The sequence below is a fragment of the Tamandua tetradactyla genome, chromosome 5 (assembly GCF_023851605.1).
Source record: "Tamandua tetradactyla isolate mTamTet1 chromosome 5, mTamTet1.pri, whole genome shotgun sequence".
Taxonomy (NCBI): domain Eukaryota; kingdom Metazoa; phylum Chordata; class Mammalia; order Pilosa; family Myrmecophagidae; genus Tamandua; species Tamandua tetradactyla.
In genome coordinates, this window is record NC_135331.1 from 87,882,590 (window position 1) to 87,906,941 (window position 24,352).

General features: G+C 36.9%; 1 protein-coding gene across 1 annotated transcript in view; it reads right to left on the reverse strand.

Annotated features, from left to right (window-relative positions):
• LOC143683220 (uncharacterized) overlaps window positions 1–24,352 on the reverse strand; it is a 51,361-nt gene that overhangs the window by 21,830 nt on the left and 5,179 nt on the right. The window contains exons 3-4 of the mRNA XM_077159405.1: window positions 1,263–1,283; window positions 1,061–1,081 (exon numbers count right to left, since the gene is read on the reverse strand). Of these exons, the coding sequence (XP_077015520.1) occupies window positions 1,061–1,081; window positions 1,263–1,283 (42 nt within the window). The remainder of the gene's footprint in view (window positions 1–1,060; window positions 1,082–1,262; window positions 1,284–24,352) is intronic.

Genomic DNA, 24,352 nt, shown 5'->3' on the forward strand with positions numbered 1-24,352 from the left:
GATATCATTTGAAGTGCCCATTGTTCTCCAAATTTTTTTGCTTTCCTCTGATTTTCCAATTTCTCCATGACAGTTCGGCCCTAGGTCTTTTGGTTTCGAGTCTTTGTTGAAATGTTTTGTGATCCTTGAAAATCCATTTACAGTGAAATTGAGCTCTGAATAGATGACGTTGTATGCACTGAGTAGTGATTTTCACATAGGCCAGTTGACTCTCTAACGATGACCCTCAATATTGGAACGTGTAGTTCTTTCCCACAGGATAACTCATTTTGTTCCAAGAAAGTTCCTCTATTCTACTGGTGTACAGGATATACCCTGACTGCCAAAATTGTCTTGAGTGCATTGAGCAAAGAATGTAGGATGTAGACTCCTATTTTTAACCCTTTATTATCAGTACGTCACAAGGGCTTACATATGTACATAGAGTGCCCATCTTCAAGGTTCTTTTGAGTCAAGTTCTCCCAAACATAAACACCTTTTTTTTTTTTAATGCTAGTAGTATGCATGTGGGTCCCAGAGTGGAAGCCTGATGGAGAGGGGTGGGGAATTTATTTATATAGAATTATTATATGAGGTTTACCTCTAATCATCCTGTCTTTAGCCCCATTTTTATATCCTTATTTGAATTACTACCTAGTTTCTGTACTATAAGTCCTTCAGGTTTCTGCTTTTTAGGATTCTGTTTAGGATTACCCTCCTGAATATGTGTAGGATCATGTTTTGGGCATAAACAAAGTTAGTTATTATTTATCCATTTGTTTTTCAGCATCATTAGTTTGTTCTCAGATTTTCATCTGCTTATGGTCCTCCCTTATTTCATAGACATTTTAGTTTTGCCTTTAAAAAATGTATTTCCTCTCAATTTAATGTGATTTAAGAGTGGGTGAAGAAAAATGAAATGCTTCAACTTTTCACTTTCAACCTTAGTACTCCTGTAATATCGTTTTAATTATGACCTTTATAAAACAACTCCTGGAAATGTATTGTAAGAAAAAACAATTCTTTTCTAAACCTAAAAGACCAAAGCATTGTAGAGATAAGGGACAGAACAGCAACTTACTGTGTTTTCCTGAGGTAATTCCTACAAAAAAATAAATAAAATAAAATAAATTGTAAGCTAACTTAATGGTAATAAATTTTTTTTTTAATTTAAAAGAGGGAACTTATAAATCTAGCAGTGATGACAATGAGAGAAATGCAAAAGTTCCCAATCAGTTCATAATGAATGCGTACAAGATTTGAGATCAAAAAGAGAAACTTACTGGCAGGTTTTGAAGTCACAACTGAAACAGGAAGGAAAAACAAAAATACAGCTGTTGATTGTCCATTAGAAGATGAGTTTTCCTTAATAATTTTCTTAAGTAATTCAATAGAGTACAAAATTTATATGACATTTTTAAGTTTAATTTTTCTTACATGGAAGTACAAGTACTTGTTTAAAAAGACATATTTTTTTCTGTCTAAAACACCCATTTTCTGACATCCTTTCTTGCCTTCCATATCCTTTTCACTTAAAAATTTGTAGGGCAGCTATTTAAGTAGTATTTGGTTATGCATCTATGCTATTTCATGCTTTCTTAAATTGCAGTAATATACTTTGGCTTCTTACTATGGACGACAAGACTTTGCTTCTTTTTATACCCTTCTCCAATTCACTTCTCTCTCAATCTTTCCAAAACCATGTCTTTTTTTTTTTGTTTTTTTTGGTAAATCAGTATGTTGTGTTAGTGATATCATATCCATGTAAATAACATTCTTAGTTCAGCCATGAATTATAACAGTTCTAATGTGCCAAATTTTTTTTTCTCCACTTAATGTTTGATTTTCATTGGGTTTTCTTAGAATTTTTTTTTTATGGTTTATGTATTTTGTTATTTTTTTCAGTCATTTCATGAGTTTCTGAAAGAAAGAGAAGAAAGTGCTTCTTTTCAATTTGCCTAGTATAGGGTCTGATACTCTCTTCATTGGTGGTTTTACACTCAGACATGGTAATATCTGGAAAGCCCCATATCCTTACAATTAGGATATCAAATCACCTACACAGCAGAGATGGAATGGGCAGTACTAATATATCCTAGGGTGTTTCCTAGAATGCAAATAAAATCACTCATTAATTGGATATGTCTGAGAGAAGGAGAGAAAGAAAGATATATTCTTTCTTTAATCTTGTCGAAAACTTCAAGTTATTACAGCCTGGGAATTCAAATCTTCCTTGCAACTAGTAGTCCAAAGTAGATTTAAAAAATTGAACATAAAGTTATGGTGGATTCTATGGGCTCAACTGAAACACAAACAAAATAAATAAAAATTCTTAGTTGCCTGTGAAAGGAAGACTTATTTACTTTAGTCAAAATGGACATATTTGGATCCAATTTTAAATTTTATTTCTCAAAGTAAAATATATCATAGTTTTTAAATGTGAACTAATGTGAGCTTTAGTCTCCTAATCTATCCATTCAAAATCATGTTTTCTCTTCCAAATGACAGTCAATATTTAAATATAAGTTTTTTCTTCTGGACTTTAAATATTTGAAAATGGTTATTTGTAAAAGTTATTTCTTGTATTTCCCATTTTATAAAGTTTCTAATGAATTCAACTATTGAAGATGAGGCCTTCTTACTCGTTTCATCAACACCTGACTGACCTCCTTTCCCTTCCCTGGTAGACAGATATGATCTTCAATGACTAGCACTTTTAGTGTAATGGTCTCCCCTTGAATGAGAGCAGAACCTGTGACTTATGTCTAGCCAATAAAATATGGTCTAGGTGATGAGATAGTGACTTCCAAGATAACTTTGCATTATTTAAGAGTCAGTGTTAGCAGTCTGGTGGGAGATGTTCCTGCTGGTTTTGATGAGGTCAGCTGCTAAGTTGTCAGAGGCCCACTCACCTGACTCAGAAAAGTGTAGACAATATATGGGGTATGGTGTAAGGGTCCTATAAACCTGAAATTTTAGGCCCAGAGGAAGTGGATAGAAACAAACAAAATCCTAAAACAAGGGAACACCAAAACAACTAACAAGCAAAAGCCCAGGACAAGATGGAAGCCCAGAAATATAGGGAGAACCCTGCATACTGCCTTCACTTTGGGTAGACCTTCCTGATAGGAAGACAAAAACTCAGGAAAATCTCTGTCATATTGCCTAATGGTCACAAAACAAAGAAACAGATATCTCAGGGAATAAATCACAGAGTTAACATTTTAAGTGTGCAAAATAAAAGAGTACAACATAAAGAAACAGCAAGAAGATAAAAATAGAGAAAATACCAATTAAGCAGACCAGAACATGGACATACCAAACAAAGCCTTTAAAAAATTATCTTAAAAATGCTCAAGGAAAGTTCAGAGAAAGAACTAAAGGATATCAGGAAAATAATGAATGAGCAATATGAGTCTAAGATAGAAATTTTAAAAAGAAACTAAACGTAGTGGAAGACCATAGTTAACTAAAATGAAACAAACAAACAAACAAAAAAACAGCCAGGAGGGTTTCAATCATGAGTTGGAGCTGGTAGAAGAAAGAATTAGTGAACTTGAAGATAAGACACTTAAAATAAGGCGGAGAAGCAGAAAGAAAAAAAATACTAAAAATGAAAATTGCCTAAGACAACTATGGGATACCATCAAGTGCACCAATATAAATATTATCAGAGTCACAGAAGAAGGAGAAACAAAGAAAGAAAGGGGCAGAAGGAATAGCAAAGAAATAATGATAGAGGACATGAATAGGCAAATCCACGAAACTCACAGAACACCTAAGAAGAAGTGTTCAAGAAGTTCAGGAAGATAAACTTGAAGAAAAGTATACCCTATTATATACTGATTACACTATCAAATGCAAAAAAAAAAAGGGAGAGTTCTGGAAGCTGCAAGGGGAAAGCAACATGTTACATACAAGGGACTCCAAATTACATTGAGTTCTGGTTTCTCAGTGAAACCATGTAAGCAAGAAGGCAATGGTTTGAATTACTTGAAGTTCTGGATGGAAACAACTGCCAGTCCAAGAATTTTATATCTGATGAGACTCTCAAAAACGAAGGGGAGATTAAAATATTCTCAGTAAATAAAAACTGAAGGAATTCATCACCACCAGACCTGACATACAAGCAATGCTAAAGTGAGTTCTTCAGACTGTAAGGAAAAGACATTAGACAGTAGTTTAAAGCAGCATAAAGAAATAATGACCTGCACTAAAGATAACCATTCGAGTAAGTTATAAATGTCAGTATTATTTAATTGTATTGTTTGGTACACTTCTTTCTATGGGTGCTGGAATGTAAATGAATGTAAAGTAATGTTAAATCTGGTGTTTGGATATACAATGTACAAAGATATAATGGATCACAAGCATGTACCAAAAAAAAGGCAGTGAAGGCAAAAGGGTATAGGAAAAGTATATTATATATGCCTGCTACTGAAGTTTAGTTGGCATCAAGCCAAATTTGATTGTTATATATTTAAAATGTTAAATTTTAATTCTTTTGTAACCACAAGGAAATAGATTAAAAAATCTATCCAGATAGAAATGAGAAGGCACTCAATATGATACAGCACAAAAAAGTGCGTATGTGTGTGTGTGTGTATAAAAATAGGCATTAACAGAAGTGAGGGACAGAAAAGGTATAAATTTTACAAAGGCTATATGGCAAAGTAGCAATAGAAAGTTCTATATTATTATTAGTCACTTTAATGTAAATGAATTACTCTCCAGTCGAAAGTCAGAGATTGGCAGAATGGATAAAAAAATCATGACCCATTGCAGGCTGTCTGTAAGAGACTCACTTTAAAGCCAGAGATACAAGTAGTTAGATAATAGATTCTAAGTCTAAAACAATTATGAGCAACAATATTCCCATTATATACTGATAAAGGGCGCAATTCAACAGGAAGATGTAACCATTATAAATATATATGCACCTAACAGCATAGCCCTAAAATTTATGAAGCAAATTCTAATAGGTTTTAAGGGAGAAATTGATGGTTCTATATTAACAGTAGGAGATTTGAACATACCACTCTCAATAATGGATAGAACATCTAGTCAGAATATCAATAAGGAAGTATAGGACTTGAATGATACACTAAAACCAACTAGACCTAATAGATATAAAATACTGTGTTCAAGAAACACAATGCACATTCTTCTTGAGTGCTCATGGGTCACTCTACTGGATACATCATATGTTAGGTCACAAAGTAAGTCTCAATATATTGAAATTTCAAAATTCTCAAAGATATTGAATTCCTAAACTGTATATTCTGCAACCAAAATGGAATGAAGCTGTTAATAACAGAAGGAGAAATGTAAAATTCACAAATATGTGAAAATTAAACAATATGCTTTTAAACAACCAGGAATTAGAGAAAATCAGAAGCAAAATTAGGAAATATCTTCAGGTAATTGCAAATGCAAATATAATATACCAAACTATTATAATGAGATGCAGTGAAGGTAGTGATGAAGGGAAATCGATAGCTCTAAATGCTTAGATAAAGAAAGACTTCAAATTGGAGACTTAACCTCAAAAACTGGAAGAACTAGAAAAAGAAGAGCAAACTAAAACCACAGTGAGCAGTAGAAAGGAAATTACAAAGATCGGAGTGGAGTTAAATGAAATAGAAAACAAAATAACCCAACATAATCAATAAAACCAATAGTTGGTTCTTCGAGAAGATCAATAAAATGGACAAAATTTTAGCAAGATTGACAAAGAAAAGGAGAGAGGTCACAAATTATGGAAAGCAGAAATGGAGATGGGGATATAACTAGCAACCTTGCTGAAATGAAAAGGAGTACAAGAGGATACTATGAATATTGGCATATACTATCTATATACCAATAAATAAGGTAACCTAGATGAAATTGACACACTCCTAGAAATACAAAAACTACAGGATTGACTCAATAAGAAATAAAAGACCTTAACAAGATATTGAATTAGTAATAAAAACTCCCAACAACAACAACAACAAACCCAGAACCAGATGGCTTTACAGGGGAATTCTAGAAATCATTCAAGAAGACTCAGCTCCAATTCTCTTAAAACTTTTCCAAAAAATTGAAGAGGAAGGAACACTTTGTAACTTATACGAGGCTAACATCACCATCATACTAAAGCGAGATAAATATATCACAAGAAAAGAAAAATACAAACCCAAGATCCTTATGAATATAAATATAAATCAACAATTACTAGAAAAGTGAATCCAATAGTATGTTAAGAGAATTAAACACCATGATAAAATGGGATGTATCCTGCTATGGTAGGTTGGTACAACATAAGAAAATCAATTAAAGTTATGCACCACATTAACAGAATGTAGGGAAAGAACACATGATTTCCTAATTGATGCAGAAAAGGCATTTGACAAAATACAGTACCTTTCTTGAAAAAACACTTAGAACACAAAGAATAGATGGAAACTTCCTTAACATGATAAAAGGCATATATGAAAAGCTCACAGCTAATATCCAACATAATGGTGAAAGACTGGAAGCTTTACCTTTAAGATTAGGAACAAGACAGGAAATATTGTCCCACAGTTATTCAAGATTGTACTGGAAGTTCTTGCCAGAGCAATTACGCAAGAAAAAGAAATAGAATTCATCCAAATTGGGAAGGAAGAAGTAAAACTTTATCTATTTGTAGATATGATCTTATATACAGAAAATTCCAAAAAAATCTACACAAAATTAGGTACTCAAATCCAATTAATCAGCCAGCTGGCAAAGCAAGAACCTGAAAATCCCATTGAAAATATTGTGGCATTAAGCATGGTGGTAATTGGGACTGAAAGCACTCTAGAGTCCCTCCCCTCAAAGTTAAAAGGTCAGGTGGACCCCAAAGTCTGGGAGATAGACCTTCCTGGGAAGGCAATTCACAACCCGCTTATTGTAAATCCAGTATTGAAGGGACATACCTTTCCTCAGAAAATACAGTATGCCCTTAAGCAGGAAGACTTCAAAAGTATTCAATCTCTCATCCCAAAATCCTTAAAGGCAGGACTTCTCATCCCCTTCAGGTCCTCCCCCATTTTGCTCATTAAAAAGCCAAATGGGTCCTACCAGTTAATGCAAGATTGTAGGGCCATAAGCAGATTTGTCATTCCCCTCCATCCTATTGTACCTACCCCTTATACCCTCTTAAATAAAATCCCAACCTCCACCACGTGGTATTTAGTTTTTGATTTAACAGATGATTTCTTCTGCATACCTTTATACCCAGATTCTCAGTTTCTATTTGCCTTTGAGTGGCAACAGCTCAGGGGGGCAACACAACCCAGCCTACATGGACAGCTCTACTCCTATCAAGGGCTCATCTTTTTGGGAATGCACTAGCTAGCATAGGACCTAGCCCTTCTACCTTTAAAATCTAGCTCCCAGACTTCTGTGAAGATGGCAGACTAGGTTAGATTGTGTTCCCCTGCTCCATGGAACAACTAGAGAAGTGACAGAAAAATGACCAGGACAGCTGTTTCAGGGAGCAAGTGACCTGAGAGGGCCTTTTATATTATATAAAGAGGTCCTGGATGAAAAAGCTGAGGGATTAGGATGGAGAGAATAGGGTGAGTGGGCTTGGCTGTGACTCCACCAGGGAGAAGAGGCAGTACCCAGGAAAGTGCCTGCTACTGCAGCCAGCTTGGGAGATCAGCTGCCTCAGCTTCACAGACCAGAGTTCCCTTGGGGAACCATAAGCCAACAGACCTTCTTTCCAGGCTCACAGAAACCAGCTAGTGCACAGGGTCTAGTGCTCACCTTTCCATATGGAGGCCTAGAGCCCTCAGAAGTACACGTATGGGGAGGCAGTGATGAGGAAGCAAGCCATACTGTGCTCTGCACCCCACACCATGCCCCTGCAGCCCACACCTCATGTGCCATGTCCCTGTGCTACCCCCAACCTCCCTTTGTCCTGTGCTCCACCACACATCCCTGCACCGTGTACTGTACCCCAAAACACTGCACCTCCATGCAGCACCCCATGCACCTGTGGCCCCACATCCTGCTCCTGCATCCCTGTGCCCCCCTCCTCTGCACTCTCATGCCCTGCCCAGCACCCCATGCCCTTCCCCATACCCTGCATCTAGCAACAGCAGGATACACCTTTTTCTCAAGTGCTCATGGATCATTCCTTTTTTTTTTTTTTTACATGGGCAGGCACTGGGAATCAAACCTGGGTCCTCTGGCATGGCAGGCAAGCATTCTTGGCTGCTGAGCCACCGTGGCCCGCCTGCACGGATCATTCTTGATTCTTGAGGATACACTATAAACTGGGTCACAAAGCAAGTCTCAATAAATTTAAAAAGATGGAAATCATACAAAACACTTTTTCAGATCATAAAGGAATGAAGTTTGAAATCAATAATAGACAGAATGCCAGAAAATTCACAAATATGTGGAGGCTCAACAACACACTCTTAAACAACCAGTGGGTCAAGGAAGAAATTACAAGAGAAATCAGTAAATATCTTGAGGCAAATGAAAATGAAAACACAACATATCAAAACTTATGGGACGCAGCAAAGGCAGTGCTAAGAGGGAAATTTATTGCCCTAAATGCCTATATCAAAAAAGAAAGGGCAAAAATCGAGGAATTAACTGTCCAGTTGGAGGAACTAGAGAAAGAACAGCAAACTAACCCCAAAGCAAGCAAAAGAAAAGAAATAAAGATTATAAGAGAATTAAATGAAATTGAGAACATGAAAACAATTGAGAAAATCAATAAAACCAGAAGCTGGTTCCATGAGAAAATCAATTAGATTGATGGACCCTTAGCAAGATTGAGAAAGAGAAGAAGAGAGAGGATGCAAATAAATAAGATCAGAAATGGAAGAGGAGACATAACCACTGACCCCACAGAAATAAAGGAAGTAATAACAGAATACTATGAACAACTTTATGCTAATAAATATGACAATGTAGATGAAATGGACAACTTCCTAGAAAGGCATGAACAACCAACATTGGCTTGAGAAGAAATAGACGACCTCAACAAACCAATCACAAGTAAAGAAACTGAATCATTCATTAAAAAGCTTCCCAAAAAGAAAAGTCCAGGACCAGATGGCTTCACATGTGAATTCTACCAAACATTCAAGAAAGAATTAGTACCAGTCCTGCTCAAACTCTTCCAAAAAATTGAAGAGGAGGGAAAGCTACCTAATTCATTCTATGAAGCCAACATCACCCGCATACCAAAGCCAGACAAAGATATACTACAAGAAAAGAAAACTACAGACCAACTTCTAATGAATATATATATGCGAAAATCCTCAACAAAATTCTAGCAAATCGAATCCAGCAACACATTAAAAGAATTATACATCATGACCAAGTAGGATTCATCCCAGGTATGCAAGGATGGTTCAACATAAGAAAATCAATTAATGTAATACACCATATCAATAAATCAAAGCAGAAAAATCACATGATCATCTCGATTGATGCAGAAAAGGCATTGGACAAAATTCAGCATCCTTTTCTGTTGAAAACACTTCAAAGAATAGGAATAGAAGGAAACTTCCTTAAAATGATAAAGGGAATATATGAAAAACCCACAGCTAATATCATCCTCACTGGGGAAAAACTGAAAGCTTTTCCCTTAAGATCAGGAACAAGACAAGGATGTCCACTATCACCACTGTTATTCAACATCATGTTGGAAGTTCTAGCTAGAGAATTAAGACAAGAAAAAGAAATATAAGGCATCAAAATTGGAAAGGAAGAAGTAAAACTCTCACTGTTTGCAGATGATATGAAACTATATGTCAAAAACCCTGAAAAATCCACAGCAAAACTACTAGAGCTAATAAATGAGTACAGCAAAGTGGCAGGGTACAAGAGCAACACTCAAATATCTGTAGTGTTTCTATACACTAGTCATGAACAATCTGAGGGGGAAATCAAGAAATGAATTCTATTTACAATTGTAACCAAAAGAATAAAATATTTAGGAATAAATTTAACTAAAGAGACAAAGAAAACTACAAAAAACTGTTAAAAGAAATCACAGAATACCTAAATAGATGGAAGGGCATACCGTGTTCATGGATTGGAAGACTAAATATAGTTAAGATGTCAATTCTACCTAAATTGATTTACAGATTCAATAAAATACCAATCAAAATCCCAACAACTTACTTTTCAGAAATAGAAAAACCAATAAGCAAATTTATCTGGAAGGGCAGGGTGCCCTGAACTGCTAAAAGTATCCTGAGGAAAAAAAACAAAACTGGAGGTCTCACGCTGCCTGACTTTAAGGCATATTATGAAGCTACAGTGGTCAAAACAGTATGGTACTGGCATAAAGATAGATATATTGACCAATGGAATAGAATAGAGTGTTCAGATATAGACCTTCTCATCTATGGACATTTGATCTTTGATAAGGCAGTCAAGACAACTCACCTGGGACAGAACAGTCTCTTCAATAAATGGTGCCTAGAGAACTGGACATCCATACGCAAAAGAATGAAAGAGGGCCCATATCTCACACCCTATACAAAAGTTAACTCAAAATGGATCAAAGGCCTAAACATTAGGTCAATGACCATAAAACAGTTAGAAGAAAATGTAGGGAAATATCTTATAAATAGGAGGCAGTTTTATAGACCTTACACCCAAAGCAAGAGCACTGAAGAAAGAAAAAAATAAATGGGAACTCCTCAAAATTAAATACTTTTGTGCATCAAAGAACTTCATCAAGAAAGTAAAAAGACAGCCTACACAATGGGAGACAGTATTTGGAAATGACATATCAGATAAAGGTCTAGTATCCAGAATTCATAAAGAGATTGTTCAACTCAACAACAAAAAGACAGCCAACCTAATTACAAAATGGGAAAAAGACTTGAACAGACACTTCTCAGAAGAGGAAATACAAATGGCCAAAAAAGCACATGTAGAGATGCTCAACTTTCCTGGCCATTAGAGAAATGCAAATCAAAACCACAATGAGATATCATCTCACACCCACCAGAATGGCCATTATCAACAAAACAGAAAATGACAATTGCTGGAGAGGATGTGGAGAAAGAGGCACACTTATTCACTGTTTGTGGGAATGTCAAATGGTGCAACTTCTGTGGAAGGCAGTTTGGTGGTTCCTCAAAAAGCTGAATATAGAATTGCCATATGACCCAGCAATACCATTGCTAGGTATCTACTCAAAGGACATGAGGGCAAAGACACAAATGGACATTTGCACACCAATGTTTATAGCAGCATTATTTACAATTGCAAAGAGATGGAAACAGCCAAAATGTCCATCAACAGATGAGTGGCTAAACAAACTGTGGTATATACATATGATGGAATATTATGCAGCTTTAAGACAGAATAAAGTTATGAAGTATGTAACAACGTGGATGGACCTTGAGGACATCATGCTGAGTGAGATTAGCCAAAAACAAAAGGACAAATACTGTATGGTCTCACTGATATGAACTGACATTAGTGAATAAACTTGGAATATTTGGTTGGTAACAGAGACCACCAGGAGATAGAAATTGGGTAATTGGAGCTGAAGGGATACAGATTACACAACAGGACTGAATATAAAAACTCAGAAATGGACAGCACAATACTACCTAACTGTAATACAATTATATTAAAACACTGAATGAAGTTGCATGTGAGAATGATAGAGGGAGGAGGACTGGGGGCATAAATGAGATCAGAAAGAAAGATAGATGTTAAAGATTGAGATGGTATAATCTAGGAATGCCTAGAGTGTATAATAATAGTGAAATGTATAATGTACAAATTTTAAAAATGATTTTGCGTGAGGAAGAACAAAGGAATGTCATTACTGCAGGGTGCTGAAAATAGATGGTAATTAATATTCTAAAATTTCACCTTGTATGTGAGACTAAAGCAAAAAATGTTTATTTGGTACAAAATTTATATTTTGACTGGTGCATTTCCTAATATAACTTATGTAGATAGCTTGATTGAACACCACAAGTACTTGGAATCTTGGGTAGGACATGAGATTTTGTTGGTTTGTCCAGAGTGATGCCCTGATGAATCCCAGAGTGATTCGATCAGTGAGTGGAAAAGTATTTGCAAAGTCCCCTTCAGAGAATGGTGAGAACGGGGAGAAATTCAACTTCCCCAAGTTGAATTCTTGATATTCTCACAAGCAGTGTGGCCAACCAAAGCTATAGGCTGAGCCCCCAGTCTTGGGGTTTGCTCATATGAAATTTAACCCCATAAAGGATAGGTCAAATTTAAATTTACTAAAATTTAAGTAAATTACTAAATTTACTTAAAATTTAGGCCTAAGAGTCATTCCCAGGAGAGCCTCTTTTGTGGCTCAGATGTGGCCTCTCTCTCCAGCCAATACAACAAGCAAACTCACCACCCTCCCCCTGTCTGCATGGGACATGACTCCCAGGGGTGTGGACCTTCTTGGCAACACGGGACAGAAATCCTAGAATGAACTGAGGCTCAGCATCAAGGGACTGAGAAAAACCCTAGTGTGAGCTGAGACTCGGTGTCGGGGGATTGGGACAACCTTCTCGACTAAAAGGGGGAAGAGTGAAATTAGACAAAATGTCAATGGCTGAGAGATTCCAAACAGAGCCGAGAGGTTATCCTGGAGGTTATTCTTACACATTAAGTAGATATCACCTTGTTATTCAAGATGTAATGGAGAGGCTGGAAGGAACTGCCTGAAAATGTAGAGCTGTGTTCCAGTAGCCATGTTTCTTGATGATGATTGAATAACGATATAGCTTTCACAATGTGACTGTGTGATTGTGAAAACCTTATGTCTGATGCTCCTTTTATCTACCTTGTCAATAGATGAGTAGAACATATGGAATAAAAGTAAATAATAGGGGGAACAAATGTTAAAATAAATTTAGTTTGAAATGCTAGTGATCAATGAAAGAGAGTGGTATAGGGTATGGCATGTATAATCTTTTCTTTTTCTGTTTTTGTTTATTTCTTTTTCTATTGTCTTTTTATTTCTTTTTCTGAACTGTTGCAAATGTTCTAAGAAATGATGAATATGCAACTAAGTGATGATATTGTGAATTGCTGATTATATATGTAGAATGGAATGATCACATGTTAATATTTTAATTCATTCATTAATTTTTTTTAAAATTAATATATAAATTAATTAAAAAAGACATTAGATGAGCATAAAGAAGAATTTGAGAGAATAAATAGAAAATAGCAGATATCAAAGAGATGAAAGATGCTGTACACTAAATTGAAAATATACTAGAGACACAATAGCAGATTTGAGGAGGCAGAAGAAAGAATAAGTGAACCTGAGGATAGGATAATTGAATTTGAATGCACAAAAGAACAAACTTCAAAAAAGATGGAAAAAATTTAATTGGATCTCAGAGAATGATGGAAAACACAAAGCATTCAAATATAAGAATCACTGGTGTCTCAGAAGAAAACTGTAAGAGTAAAGGTCTAGGAAGATTAGTTGAGGAGAACTTTCCAAAACTTATAAAAGACATAACTACGCAAATCAAAGAAGCCCAACAAACCTCAAATAGAACAAATCTAAATAGGCCTATTCTAAGACACACTAATCAGCTGTCAAATGTTGTAGAGAAGCAGAAAGTCCTGAAAGCAGCAAGAGAAAAGAGACTCACCATATAAAAGGGCAATCACATAAGACTGAATTCTGACTACTCAACAGGCACCATGGAGGTGAGAAGGCAGTGGTACAATATATTTAGGATCCTGGAAGAGAGTGACTTCCAGGCAAGAATTCTTCATCCAGCCAAGTTTTCATTCAAAAGTGAGGGAGAAAAAAAAGTGAGGGAGAGTTTACAATTTCACAGACAGAAAAAAGCTAAGAGAATTTCTCAACAAAAGACAGGCCCTACAGAAAATATTAAAGGGAGTTCTGCCAGCAGGAAAAAAAGGACAAGAGAGGGAGGTCTAGAGGAGGGCACAGAATTGAACAGTGCCAGTAAGGGTAACTTAAAGGATAAGAGAAAGAGGAAAAGGAATATATAGATCTGACAAGTAAAAACTAAAGGATAAGATGGTAGATTCAAGAAATGCCTTTACAGTAATAACTTTGAATGTTAAAGTACTAAACTCACCAATTAAAAGATACAGACTGGCAGAATGGATTAAGAAATATGATCCATCTATATGCTGTTTACAAGAGATGCATCTTAGACCCAAAGGATACAAATAGATTGAAAGTGAAAGGATGGAAAAAGATGTTTCATATAAATTGTAGCCAAAATAAAGCAGGAATAGCTATACTATTATCAGATAAAATAGATGTTAAATGTAAAGATATCATAAGAGACAAGGAAGGAAACTACATATTAATAAAAGGGAAAATTAACCAAGAAGAAATAACAATCATAAATCTTTATGCTCCCAATCAAGGAGCTCCAAAGTACATGAGGCACATATTGGAAAAACTTAAGGGTGCTATAGATGTATCAATAGTAACAGTGGGCAATTTCAATACTCCACTGTCCTGTATAGATTAGAACAGCAAGACAGTGATCAACAAGGAAATAGAGAACTTAAATAATCTGATAAATGAATTAGACCTAACAGACATATATAGATCATTAGACCCCCAAACGCCAGGATATACATTCTTCTCTAGTGTTCTTGGAATGTTCTCCAAGATAGATCATATGTTGGGACTCAAAACAGGTCTTTATAAATTGTAAAAGACTGAAATTGCTCAAAGCATTTTCTCTGATCACAAAAGAATGAAGCTGGAAATCAATAACCACCAAATACACACTCTTAAACAATCAATGGGTCAAATGAAGAAATTGCCAGAGAAATTAGTAAACATCTGGAGATGAATGAAACTGGACATACAACAGATAACAATGTATGGGATGCAGCAAAGGCAGTGCTGAGAGGGAAAGTTATTGCCCTAAATGTTTACATTAAAGAAGAAGAAAGAACGAAAATTGAGTACTTAACCACTTACCTGGAGGAACTAGAGAAAGAAGAGCAAACTAACCCTAAAGAAACTAGAAGTGAAACAACAAAGATTAAAGCAGAAAGAAATGAATTGGAGAACAACAACAACAACAACAAAAAAAACAATGGAAAGAATCAATACAACCAAAAGTTCTTTGAGAAAATCAATAAAATTGATGAACCACTAGCTAAGTTGACAAAGAGAAAAAGAGTGAATGTTAATAAAATAAGAAATGAGAAGGGGATTGTTACCATAGACCCTGAAGAAGCAAAAAAAAAAAAAAATCATAAGAGGATACTATGAAAAATTATATGTCAAAAACTAGACAACTTAGGTGAAATGGAAAAATTCCTGGAAACACACAAACAAGCTACACTAACTCAAGAAGAAATAGAAGATCTCAACAAACCAATCACAAGTAAAGAGATTCAATCTGTCATCAAAAATCTTTCTACAAAGAAAAGACCAGGCCAGATGGCTTTGCAGAGAAATTTTATCAAACATTGCAAAAAGAACTAACACCAAATCCTGCTCAAACTCTTCCAAAAAACTGAGAAAAATAAACACTACCTAACTCATTTTATGAAGGTAACATCACTTTAATGCCAAAACAGAATAAAGACATTACAGGAAAGGAAAACTACAGGTCAACCTCCTTAATGAATATGGATGCAAAATTTCTCAACAAAATACTAGTAAATTGAATCCAATGACACAGTCAAAGAATTATATACCATTACTAAGTAGGGTTTATATCAGGAATGCAAGGGTGGCTCAACACATGAAAATCAACCAATGTAATTAGCACATTAACAAATTGAAAGGAAAAAAAATCACATGATCACCTTGATTGATGTTGAAAAAATATTTGACAAAATTCAGTATCTTCTTCTGATGAAAACACTTTAAAATGTAGGAATCAAAGGTAATTTCCTCAATATGATAAAGGGCATATATAAAAATCCCATAGCCAGCATTGTACTCAATGGTGAGAGATTGAAAGCCTTCTCCCTAAGATTGGGAACAAAACAAGGATGCCTTCTATAACCACTATTATTCAACATTATACTAGAAGTTCTAGCTAGAGCAATCAGGCAGGACAAAGAAATAAAAGGCATACAAATCAGAAAGGAAGAATTAAAATTTCATTATTTGCAGGTGACATGATACCATACTTGGAAAATCCTGAGAAATCTACAACAAAGCTTCTTGAGCCAATAAACAAATTCAGCTAAGCGGTAGGATGCAAATTAATGTGCAAATATCAGTAATGTTTTTATAGACAAGCAATGACCTGAGGAGACAATTAAGAAAAAATTCCATTCAAAACAGCAATGAAAAGAATCAAGTATCTAGGAATAAACTTAACCATATAAATTATCTGTACATAGAAAACTACGAAACATTGCTAAGAGAAATCAGAGAAGATCTAATAAATGGAACAACATTCCCTGCTCATGGATAGGAGGGTGAAATGTAGTTAAGATGTCAATTCCACCCCAATAGATCTATAGATTCAATGCAATACCATTGAAAATTCCAACAACCTCCTCAGAAGACTTGGAAAAGCTAGTTAGCAAATTCATTTGGAAGGGAAAGAGACCTCAGATAGCTGAAAATATTCTAACAAAAGAAGAAAGAAGTGGGAGGACTAACACTTCCTGATTTTAAAGCTTACTATAAGTTCACAGTGGCCAAAACAGCATGGGACTGGCGCAAAAACAGAAGTATTGACCAATGGAATAGAATTGAGAGTGCAGAAATAGACCACCAAATTTATGGTTAACTGATCTTCAACAAGATCCTCAAATCCACTGAACTGGGACAGAATAGTCTTCAATAAATGGGCATGGTCGACCTGGATATCAATAGCCAAAAGAATGGAAGAAGACCTTTATCTTATACCCTATACACAAATTTGTTAAAAAGTGGATCAAATTTTTTAAAAAGTAGGGATTCTCATTCCCCCCTCACCCGAATTCATAAACATGGTCTACAGAACAACTGCATTTAAAAGCTATTATTAAAAAGATAAAAATGATATCCAGAGGCATGAATCCATGAGGTAATAACAGGATACTATGAACAACTTTATGCTAATAAATACAACAATGTAGATGAAATGGACAAGTTCCTAGAAAGGCATGAACAACCAACTTTGACTCAAGAAGAAATAGATGACCTCAACAAACCAATCACAAGTAAAGAAATTGAATCAGTCATTAAAAAGCTTCCCAAAAAGAAAAGTCCAGGACCAGACGGCTTCACATGTGAATTCTATCAAACATTCCAGAAAGAATTAGTACCAACTCTCCTCAAACTCTTCAAAAAAATCGAAGTGGAGGGAAAGCTACCTAATTCATTCTATGAAGCCAACATCATGCTCATACCAAAACCAGGCAAAGATATTACAAAAAAAGAAAACTACATACCAATCTCTCTAATGAATATAGATGCAAAAATCCTCAACAAAATTCTAGCAAATCGAATCCAGCAACACATTAAAAGAATTATACATCATGACCAAGTAGGATTCATCCCAGGTATGCAAGGATGGTTCAACATAAGAAAATCAATTAATGTAATACACCATATCAACAAATCAAAGCAGAAAACTCACATGATCATCTCAATTGATGCAGAGAAGGCATTTGACAAGATTCAACATCCTTTCCTGTTGAAAACACTTCAAAAGATAGGAATACAAGGGAACTTCCTTAAAATGATAGAGGCAATATATGAAAAACCCACAGCTAATATCATCCTCAATGGGGAAAAATTGAAAACTTTCCCCCTAAGATCAGGAACAAGACAAGGATGTCCACTATCACCACTATTATTCAACATTGTGTTAGAAGTTCTAGCCAAAGCAATTAGACAAGAAAAAGAAATACAAGGCATCAAAATTGGAAAGGAAGAAGTAAAACTATCACTGTTTGCAGACGATATGATACTATACATCGAAAACCCGGAAAAATCCACAACAAAACTACTAGAGCTAATAAATGAGTACAGCAAAGTAGCAGGTTACAAGATCAACATTCAAAAATCTGTAGTGTTTCTATACACTAGCAATGAACAAGCCGAGGGGGAAATCAAGAAATGAATTCCATTTACAATTGCAACTAAAAGAATAAAATACCTAGGAATAAATTTAACTAAAGAGACAAAAGACCTATACAAAGAAAACTACAAAAAACTGTTAAAAGAAATCACAGAAGACCTAAATAGATGGAAGGGCATACCGTGTTCATGGATTGGAAGACTAAATATAGTTAAGATGTCAATTCTACCTAAATTGATCTACAGATTCAACGCAATACCAATCAAAATCCCAACAACTTATTTTTCAGAAATAGAAAAACCAATAAGCAAATTTATCTGGAAGGGCAGGGTGCCCCTAATTGCTAAAAGTATCTTGAGGAAAAAAACGAAGCTGGAGGTCTCATGCTGCCAGACTTTAAGGCATATTATGAAGCCACAGTGGTTAAAACAGCATGGTACTGGCATAAAGATAGATATATCGACCAATGGAATCGAATAGAGTGCTCAGATATAGACCCTCTCATCTATGGACATTTGATCTTTGATAAGGCAGTCAAGCCAACTCACCTGGGACAGAACAGTCTCTTCAATAAATGGTGCCTAGAGAACTGGATATCCATATGCAAAAGAATGAAAGAGGACCCGTATCTCACACCCTATACAAAAGTTAACTCAAATGGATCAAAGATCTAAACATTAGGTCTAAGACCATAAAACAGTTAGAGGAAAATGTAGGGAGATATCTTATGAATCTTACAATTGGAGGCGGTTTTATGGACCTTAAACCTAAAGCAAGAGCACTGAAGAAAGAAAATAAATGGGAGCTCCTCAAAATTAAATACTTTTGTGCATCAAAGAACTTCATCAAGAAAGTAGAAAGACAGCCTACACAATGGGAGACAATATTTGGAAATGACATATCAGATAAAGGTCTAGTATCCAGAATTTATAAAGAGATTGTCCAACTCAACAACAAAAAGACAGCCAACCCAATTACAAAATGGGAAAAAGACTTGAACAGACACCTCTCAGAAGAGGAAATACAAATGGCCAAAAGGCACATGAAGAGATGCTCAATGTCCCTGGCCATTAGAGAAATGCAAATCAAAACCACAATGAGATATCATCTCACACCCACCAGAATGGCCATTATCAACAAAACAGAAAATGACAAGTGCTGGAGAGGATGCGGAGAGAGAGGCACACTTATCCACTGTTGGTGGGAATGTCAAATGGTGCAACCACTGTGGAAGGCAGTTTGGCGGTTCCTCAAAAAACTGAGTATAGAATTGCCATATGACCCAGCAATACCATTGCTATGTATCTACTCAAAGGACTTAAGGGCAAAGACACAAACGGACATTTGCACACCAATGTTTATAGCAGCATTATTTACAATTGCAAAGAGATGGAAACAGCCAAAATGTCCATCAACAGACGAGTGGCTAAACAAACTGTGGTCTATACATACGATGGAATATTATGCAGCTTTAAGACAGAATAAACTTATGAAGCATGTAATAACATGGATGGACCTAGAGAACATTATGCTGAGTGAGACTAGCCAAAAACTAAAGGACAAATACTGTATGGTCCCACTGATGTGAACCGACATTAGAGAATAAACTTGGAATATGTCATTGGTAACAGAGACCATCAGGAGTTAGAAATAGGGTAAGGTAGTGGGTAATTGGAGCTGAAGGGATACAGACTGTGTAATGGGACTAGATACAAAAACTCAAAAATGGACAGCACAATACTACCTAAATGTAATGTAATTATGTTAAAACACTGAATGAAACTGCATCTGAGCTATAGTTTTTATATATATATTTTTTGTATTTTTTATTTTTATTTTTCCTCTATATTATCATTTTATTTCTTTTTCTGTTGTCTTGCTATTTCTTTTTCTAAATCGATGCAAATGTACTAAGAAATGATGATCATACATCTATGTGATGATATTAAGAATTACTGATTGTATATGTAGAATGGAATGATTTCTAAATGTTGTGTTAGTTAATTTTTTTTAAATTAATAAAAAAATACAAAAAAAAGTGGATCAAAGATCTAAATATACGAGCCACTACCATAAAACTCCTGGAAGAAAATATAGGAAGTATCCTCAATACCTAGTAATAGGAGATAGCTTTAAACTTTATACCAAAAGCACAAAGAGCGAAAGAAAAATAGATACAGTGGAACTACTCAAAGTCACGTGCTTTTTTTGTCAAAATGGTGATGAGGCAGCTAACTCAATGGGAGAAAAATATTTGGAAATCACATATTGGATAAAGGTTTGTTATACTGAACACATAAAGAAATCATACAACTCACCAACAAAAGAGCAAACAATCCAATTATAAAATGGGCTAAAGATATGAATAGCCATTTTTCCAAAGAGAAACTATAGATGACTGAAAAGCACATGAAGAGATGCTCATTTTCATTGGCTTTAAGGGAAATGCAGATCAAGTCTACAATGAGATCACTTCACATCTATAAGAATGGCTGCTATTAAACAAATGTAATTGTTATTTCTAGATTTTGAGATGCTGTGCTATCGATGTATAACCTGATATATTCCTGGAACTTTCGCTACCTGTGTGACACCAAAGACTCAAAGTTGGAGTTCTGCAGCCCTGAGAGTCTTGTTGCCACATACAACAACTATTAAAGAAATTCAAAAAGAGATCAGGCTTCAATTAGGGATAAGAATGAAGCCGATTTGGTTGGCACTAAGGTAAATCAGGAAAAGGGGTAAGGAGGACATTGTTTGTATTTTAGAACTCCACCTACTGCATGAGACCAAAGGAAAAGAGGTTTATTTTGCTCCAAATCTAAATTTTCTGTAGCACATAATCTAACTCAATCTGTCTGGATTGGAAAGAATGTGCAGAAATAGGAACGCTTAATCACTTGCTGGTGGGAATATATAATGTATAGCTGCCTTGGAAGACAGTTTGGTGGTTACCTAGAAAACTAAATACTGAGCTGCCCTACATCCTGGCAATAGCACTAATCAGTATATACCCAGAGGAGCTCAAAGCAGTGACACAAACAGACATCTGCACACCAACGTTCATAGTAGCATTATTCACAGTTGCCAAAAGATGGAAACAATTCAAGTGCCCATCAACAAATGAGTGGATCAACAAAATGTGATATATACATATAATGGAATATTATGCAGCATTATGACAAAATGAAGTCCTGAAGCACATGACAACATGGATGAACCTTGAGGACATAAACTGAGTGAAAGAAGCCAGACACAAAAGGATAGATACTGTAGGACTTTGCTATTATGACCTTGGTCATGGTAAACACAGGGGCTTAAAACATGGAATATAGGGGAGCTGGAGATAAACAGAGGCTAGAGATGGGTGAATGGTTAGCTAGTGGGGTTGAACTTAAATGTAAGGGAATTGATAGAAGTGAAGGCAGTTCATTAGTGAGTTTATAAATAATATTGCCATATTGAAGGTGAATGTGATTGAAAAGGGTTGTATATATCCCACTGATTAACACTACAAATATAAGTAAGTTCTTGCATGAACTTCTTCAATAATTTGAATCTTGTACAAAGAGTCAACAACAAAGGGGTATAGAAGGAAAACTACTATTGCATGCTATGATCTATATTTAAATTTCTCCATTCTTTTCCCTATAGTTTCTGTTTCTTTTTGGAATTCAGATGTTCCATCCTCCAAATCACTAATTCTATCTTCTGTCTCTTTAAATCTATCATTGTAACTATCCATTATTTTTTCTATGTTTGCTACTTTATCCTTCACTTCCATAAGTTCTGCGATTTGTTTTTTCAGTTTTTCTATTTCTTCTTTATGTTCAGCCCATGTCCTCTTCATGTCCTCCCTCAATTTATCGATTTCATTTTTGAAGAGGTTTTCCATTTCTGTTCGTATATTCAGGATTAGTTGTCTCAGCTCTTGTGTCTCATTTGAGCTATTGGTTTGTTCCTTTGACTGGGCCATATTCTCAATCTTTTGAGCGTGGACAGTTATCTTCTGCTGCTGGCATCTGGGCATTTATTCAGATTTCTCTGGGTGTTGGACCCAGCAAGGTTGTAAGATTTTTCTGTGAAATCTCTGGGATCTGTTTTTCTTATCTTGCCCAGTACGTGGCGCACGTGGCACACGTTTGTCTCAGGTGTTTGGAATGGGTCTCCCCCAGGCACCGATCTCCGTGGCCTGGGGCTTTCGGATCCAAATCTCTCCGTTGGTTCAGGGGCCGCGCGTGGTGGGGGCGTCAGCTGCCGCGGCTTGAGGGGACCCTGTGGCTGGTTGCGGGCCGCAGTGGGCCTGGGGGATTCCCCACCGGACCAGGAAGCCTCCCGTGGGGGGGGGGGCTTCCGCGGCTTGGATAGCCCTCCTATCTGAGACTCGTATCCGCGGACTCGAAGCAGAGACTCGAAGCCGCCCGCAAAAGAGGGGTGCCACCTGCCTCGGCTTGGGAGACTTGCTTCTCCAATACTCTCAGCCGGCCCGGAAAGGGGGGAGGGAGTAGCTCGGACCACCGCAGCTGCCGCTGATCGGGAGATCGCACGCCGCTCGGGGGTCTCACTGCAGCCGAGTCTCGCAGTCAGTCTAGCCAGCCCAGACTTTGGTTAGCCCTCTGATCCGGGACTCGTAGCCGCGGACTTAACGCCGAGACTCGAAGCTGCCCGCAAAAGAAGGGCGCCGCCTGCCTCGGCTTGGGGAACTTACTTCTCCGATACTCTCAGCCGGCCCGGGAAGGAGGGAGGGATTAGCTCGGACCGCCGCAGCTGCGGCCGCTCGGGGGTCTCGCCGCAGCCAAGTCTCGCAATCAGACTTGCCAGCCCAGACTTTGGATAGCCCTCTGATCCGAGACTTGTAGTCGCGGACTCGAAGCCGCCCGCAAAAGTGTGGCGCCGGCCGCCTTGGCTGGGAAGCTTGTCTCTCCGAGTCTCTCAGCCAGCCCCGGAAGGAGGGAGGGATTAGCTCGGACCGCCTCAGCTGCGGCCGCTCGGGGGTCTCGCCACAGCCAAGACTCGGAATCAGACTTGCCAGCTCAGAGTTTGGATAGCCCTCTGATCCGAGACTTGTAGTCGCGGACTCGAAGCCGCCCGCAAAAGTGTGGCGCCGGCCGCCTTGGCTGGGAAGCTTGTCTCTCCGAGTCTCTCAGCCAGCCCCAGAAGGAGGGAGGGATTAGCTCGGACCGCCGCAGCTGCGGCTGCTCGGGAAATCGCCTGCCACTCGGGGATCTCACTCACCGCAGCTGAGTTTCGCAGTCAGACTAGCCAGCCCAGACTTGGTTACGCTGTGTGTCCATTCCCTGCTGTAGCCCCGGGAGTTGTTTTGTACTGTTTCTGTTCACCTATTAGTTGATTTGGAGTCGGAGGAACTAAGACGCATGTACCTTACTAAGATGCCATCTTTCATGATCTATATTTAAAAGGAAGACATCAACAATACCACAGCAATACCTAGGGTAAATAATGTAGGGGGAGTAGAGTTAAGGGGAAGTTTGAATTTCCTATTTGGTGAGGGTGTGCTTATTGATTATTTTTCTTTTTGGAGCAACGAAAATTGTTTAAAATTGAATGTTAATTATACAACTAAGTGAGGATAATGTGAGACATGGATTGTTTACTTTGGACATTACTCATGATGCCTAATGGATGGAGGTGGCTGAAGGATACATTGAGAAGCAGAATGGCAAACTATGGTGAATACATGATGGAATATTTCGCAGCTACAGAAAGGAATGAAGTCGTGAAGCATGCAATGAGGTGAATGAACCTTGGGGATGTTATGTGGTACAAAATAAGCCAGAAACAAAAGAACAAATAATGTATGGTTGCTTTTAAAATATAAGAAAATTGGGGTCTAGATTATAAGCTCCTATTGCAGTCACATTTAATCCAGAGCTGTAATTGTTATTTCTAGATTTTGAGATGCTGTGCTATAGATGTAGAACCTGGTATATTCCTGGAACTTTTGCTACCTGTGTGACTCAAAGTTGGAGTTCTGTATCCCTGAAAGTCTGCATTGCTACATATAACAACTATTAAAGAAACTGAAAAAGAGATCAGGCTTCAGTTAGAGATAAGAATCAAGCTGACCTGGTTGGCACTAAGGTAAATCAAAACATGGAGTAAGGAGGACATTATCTATATTTTAGAACTTCACCTACTGTATGAGAGCAAAGGAAGAGAGGTTTATTTCACCCAAAACCTAAATTTTCTGTAACACATAATCTAACTCAATCTTGTTTGGATAGATCACTTAAACAACCCAAACACATGGAGCTCAGAAAGGGAATGAGGGCTTGTATCTGAAGTTTAATGTAATACCCAGATACATCTCAGAGTATGTTGGGCAA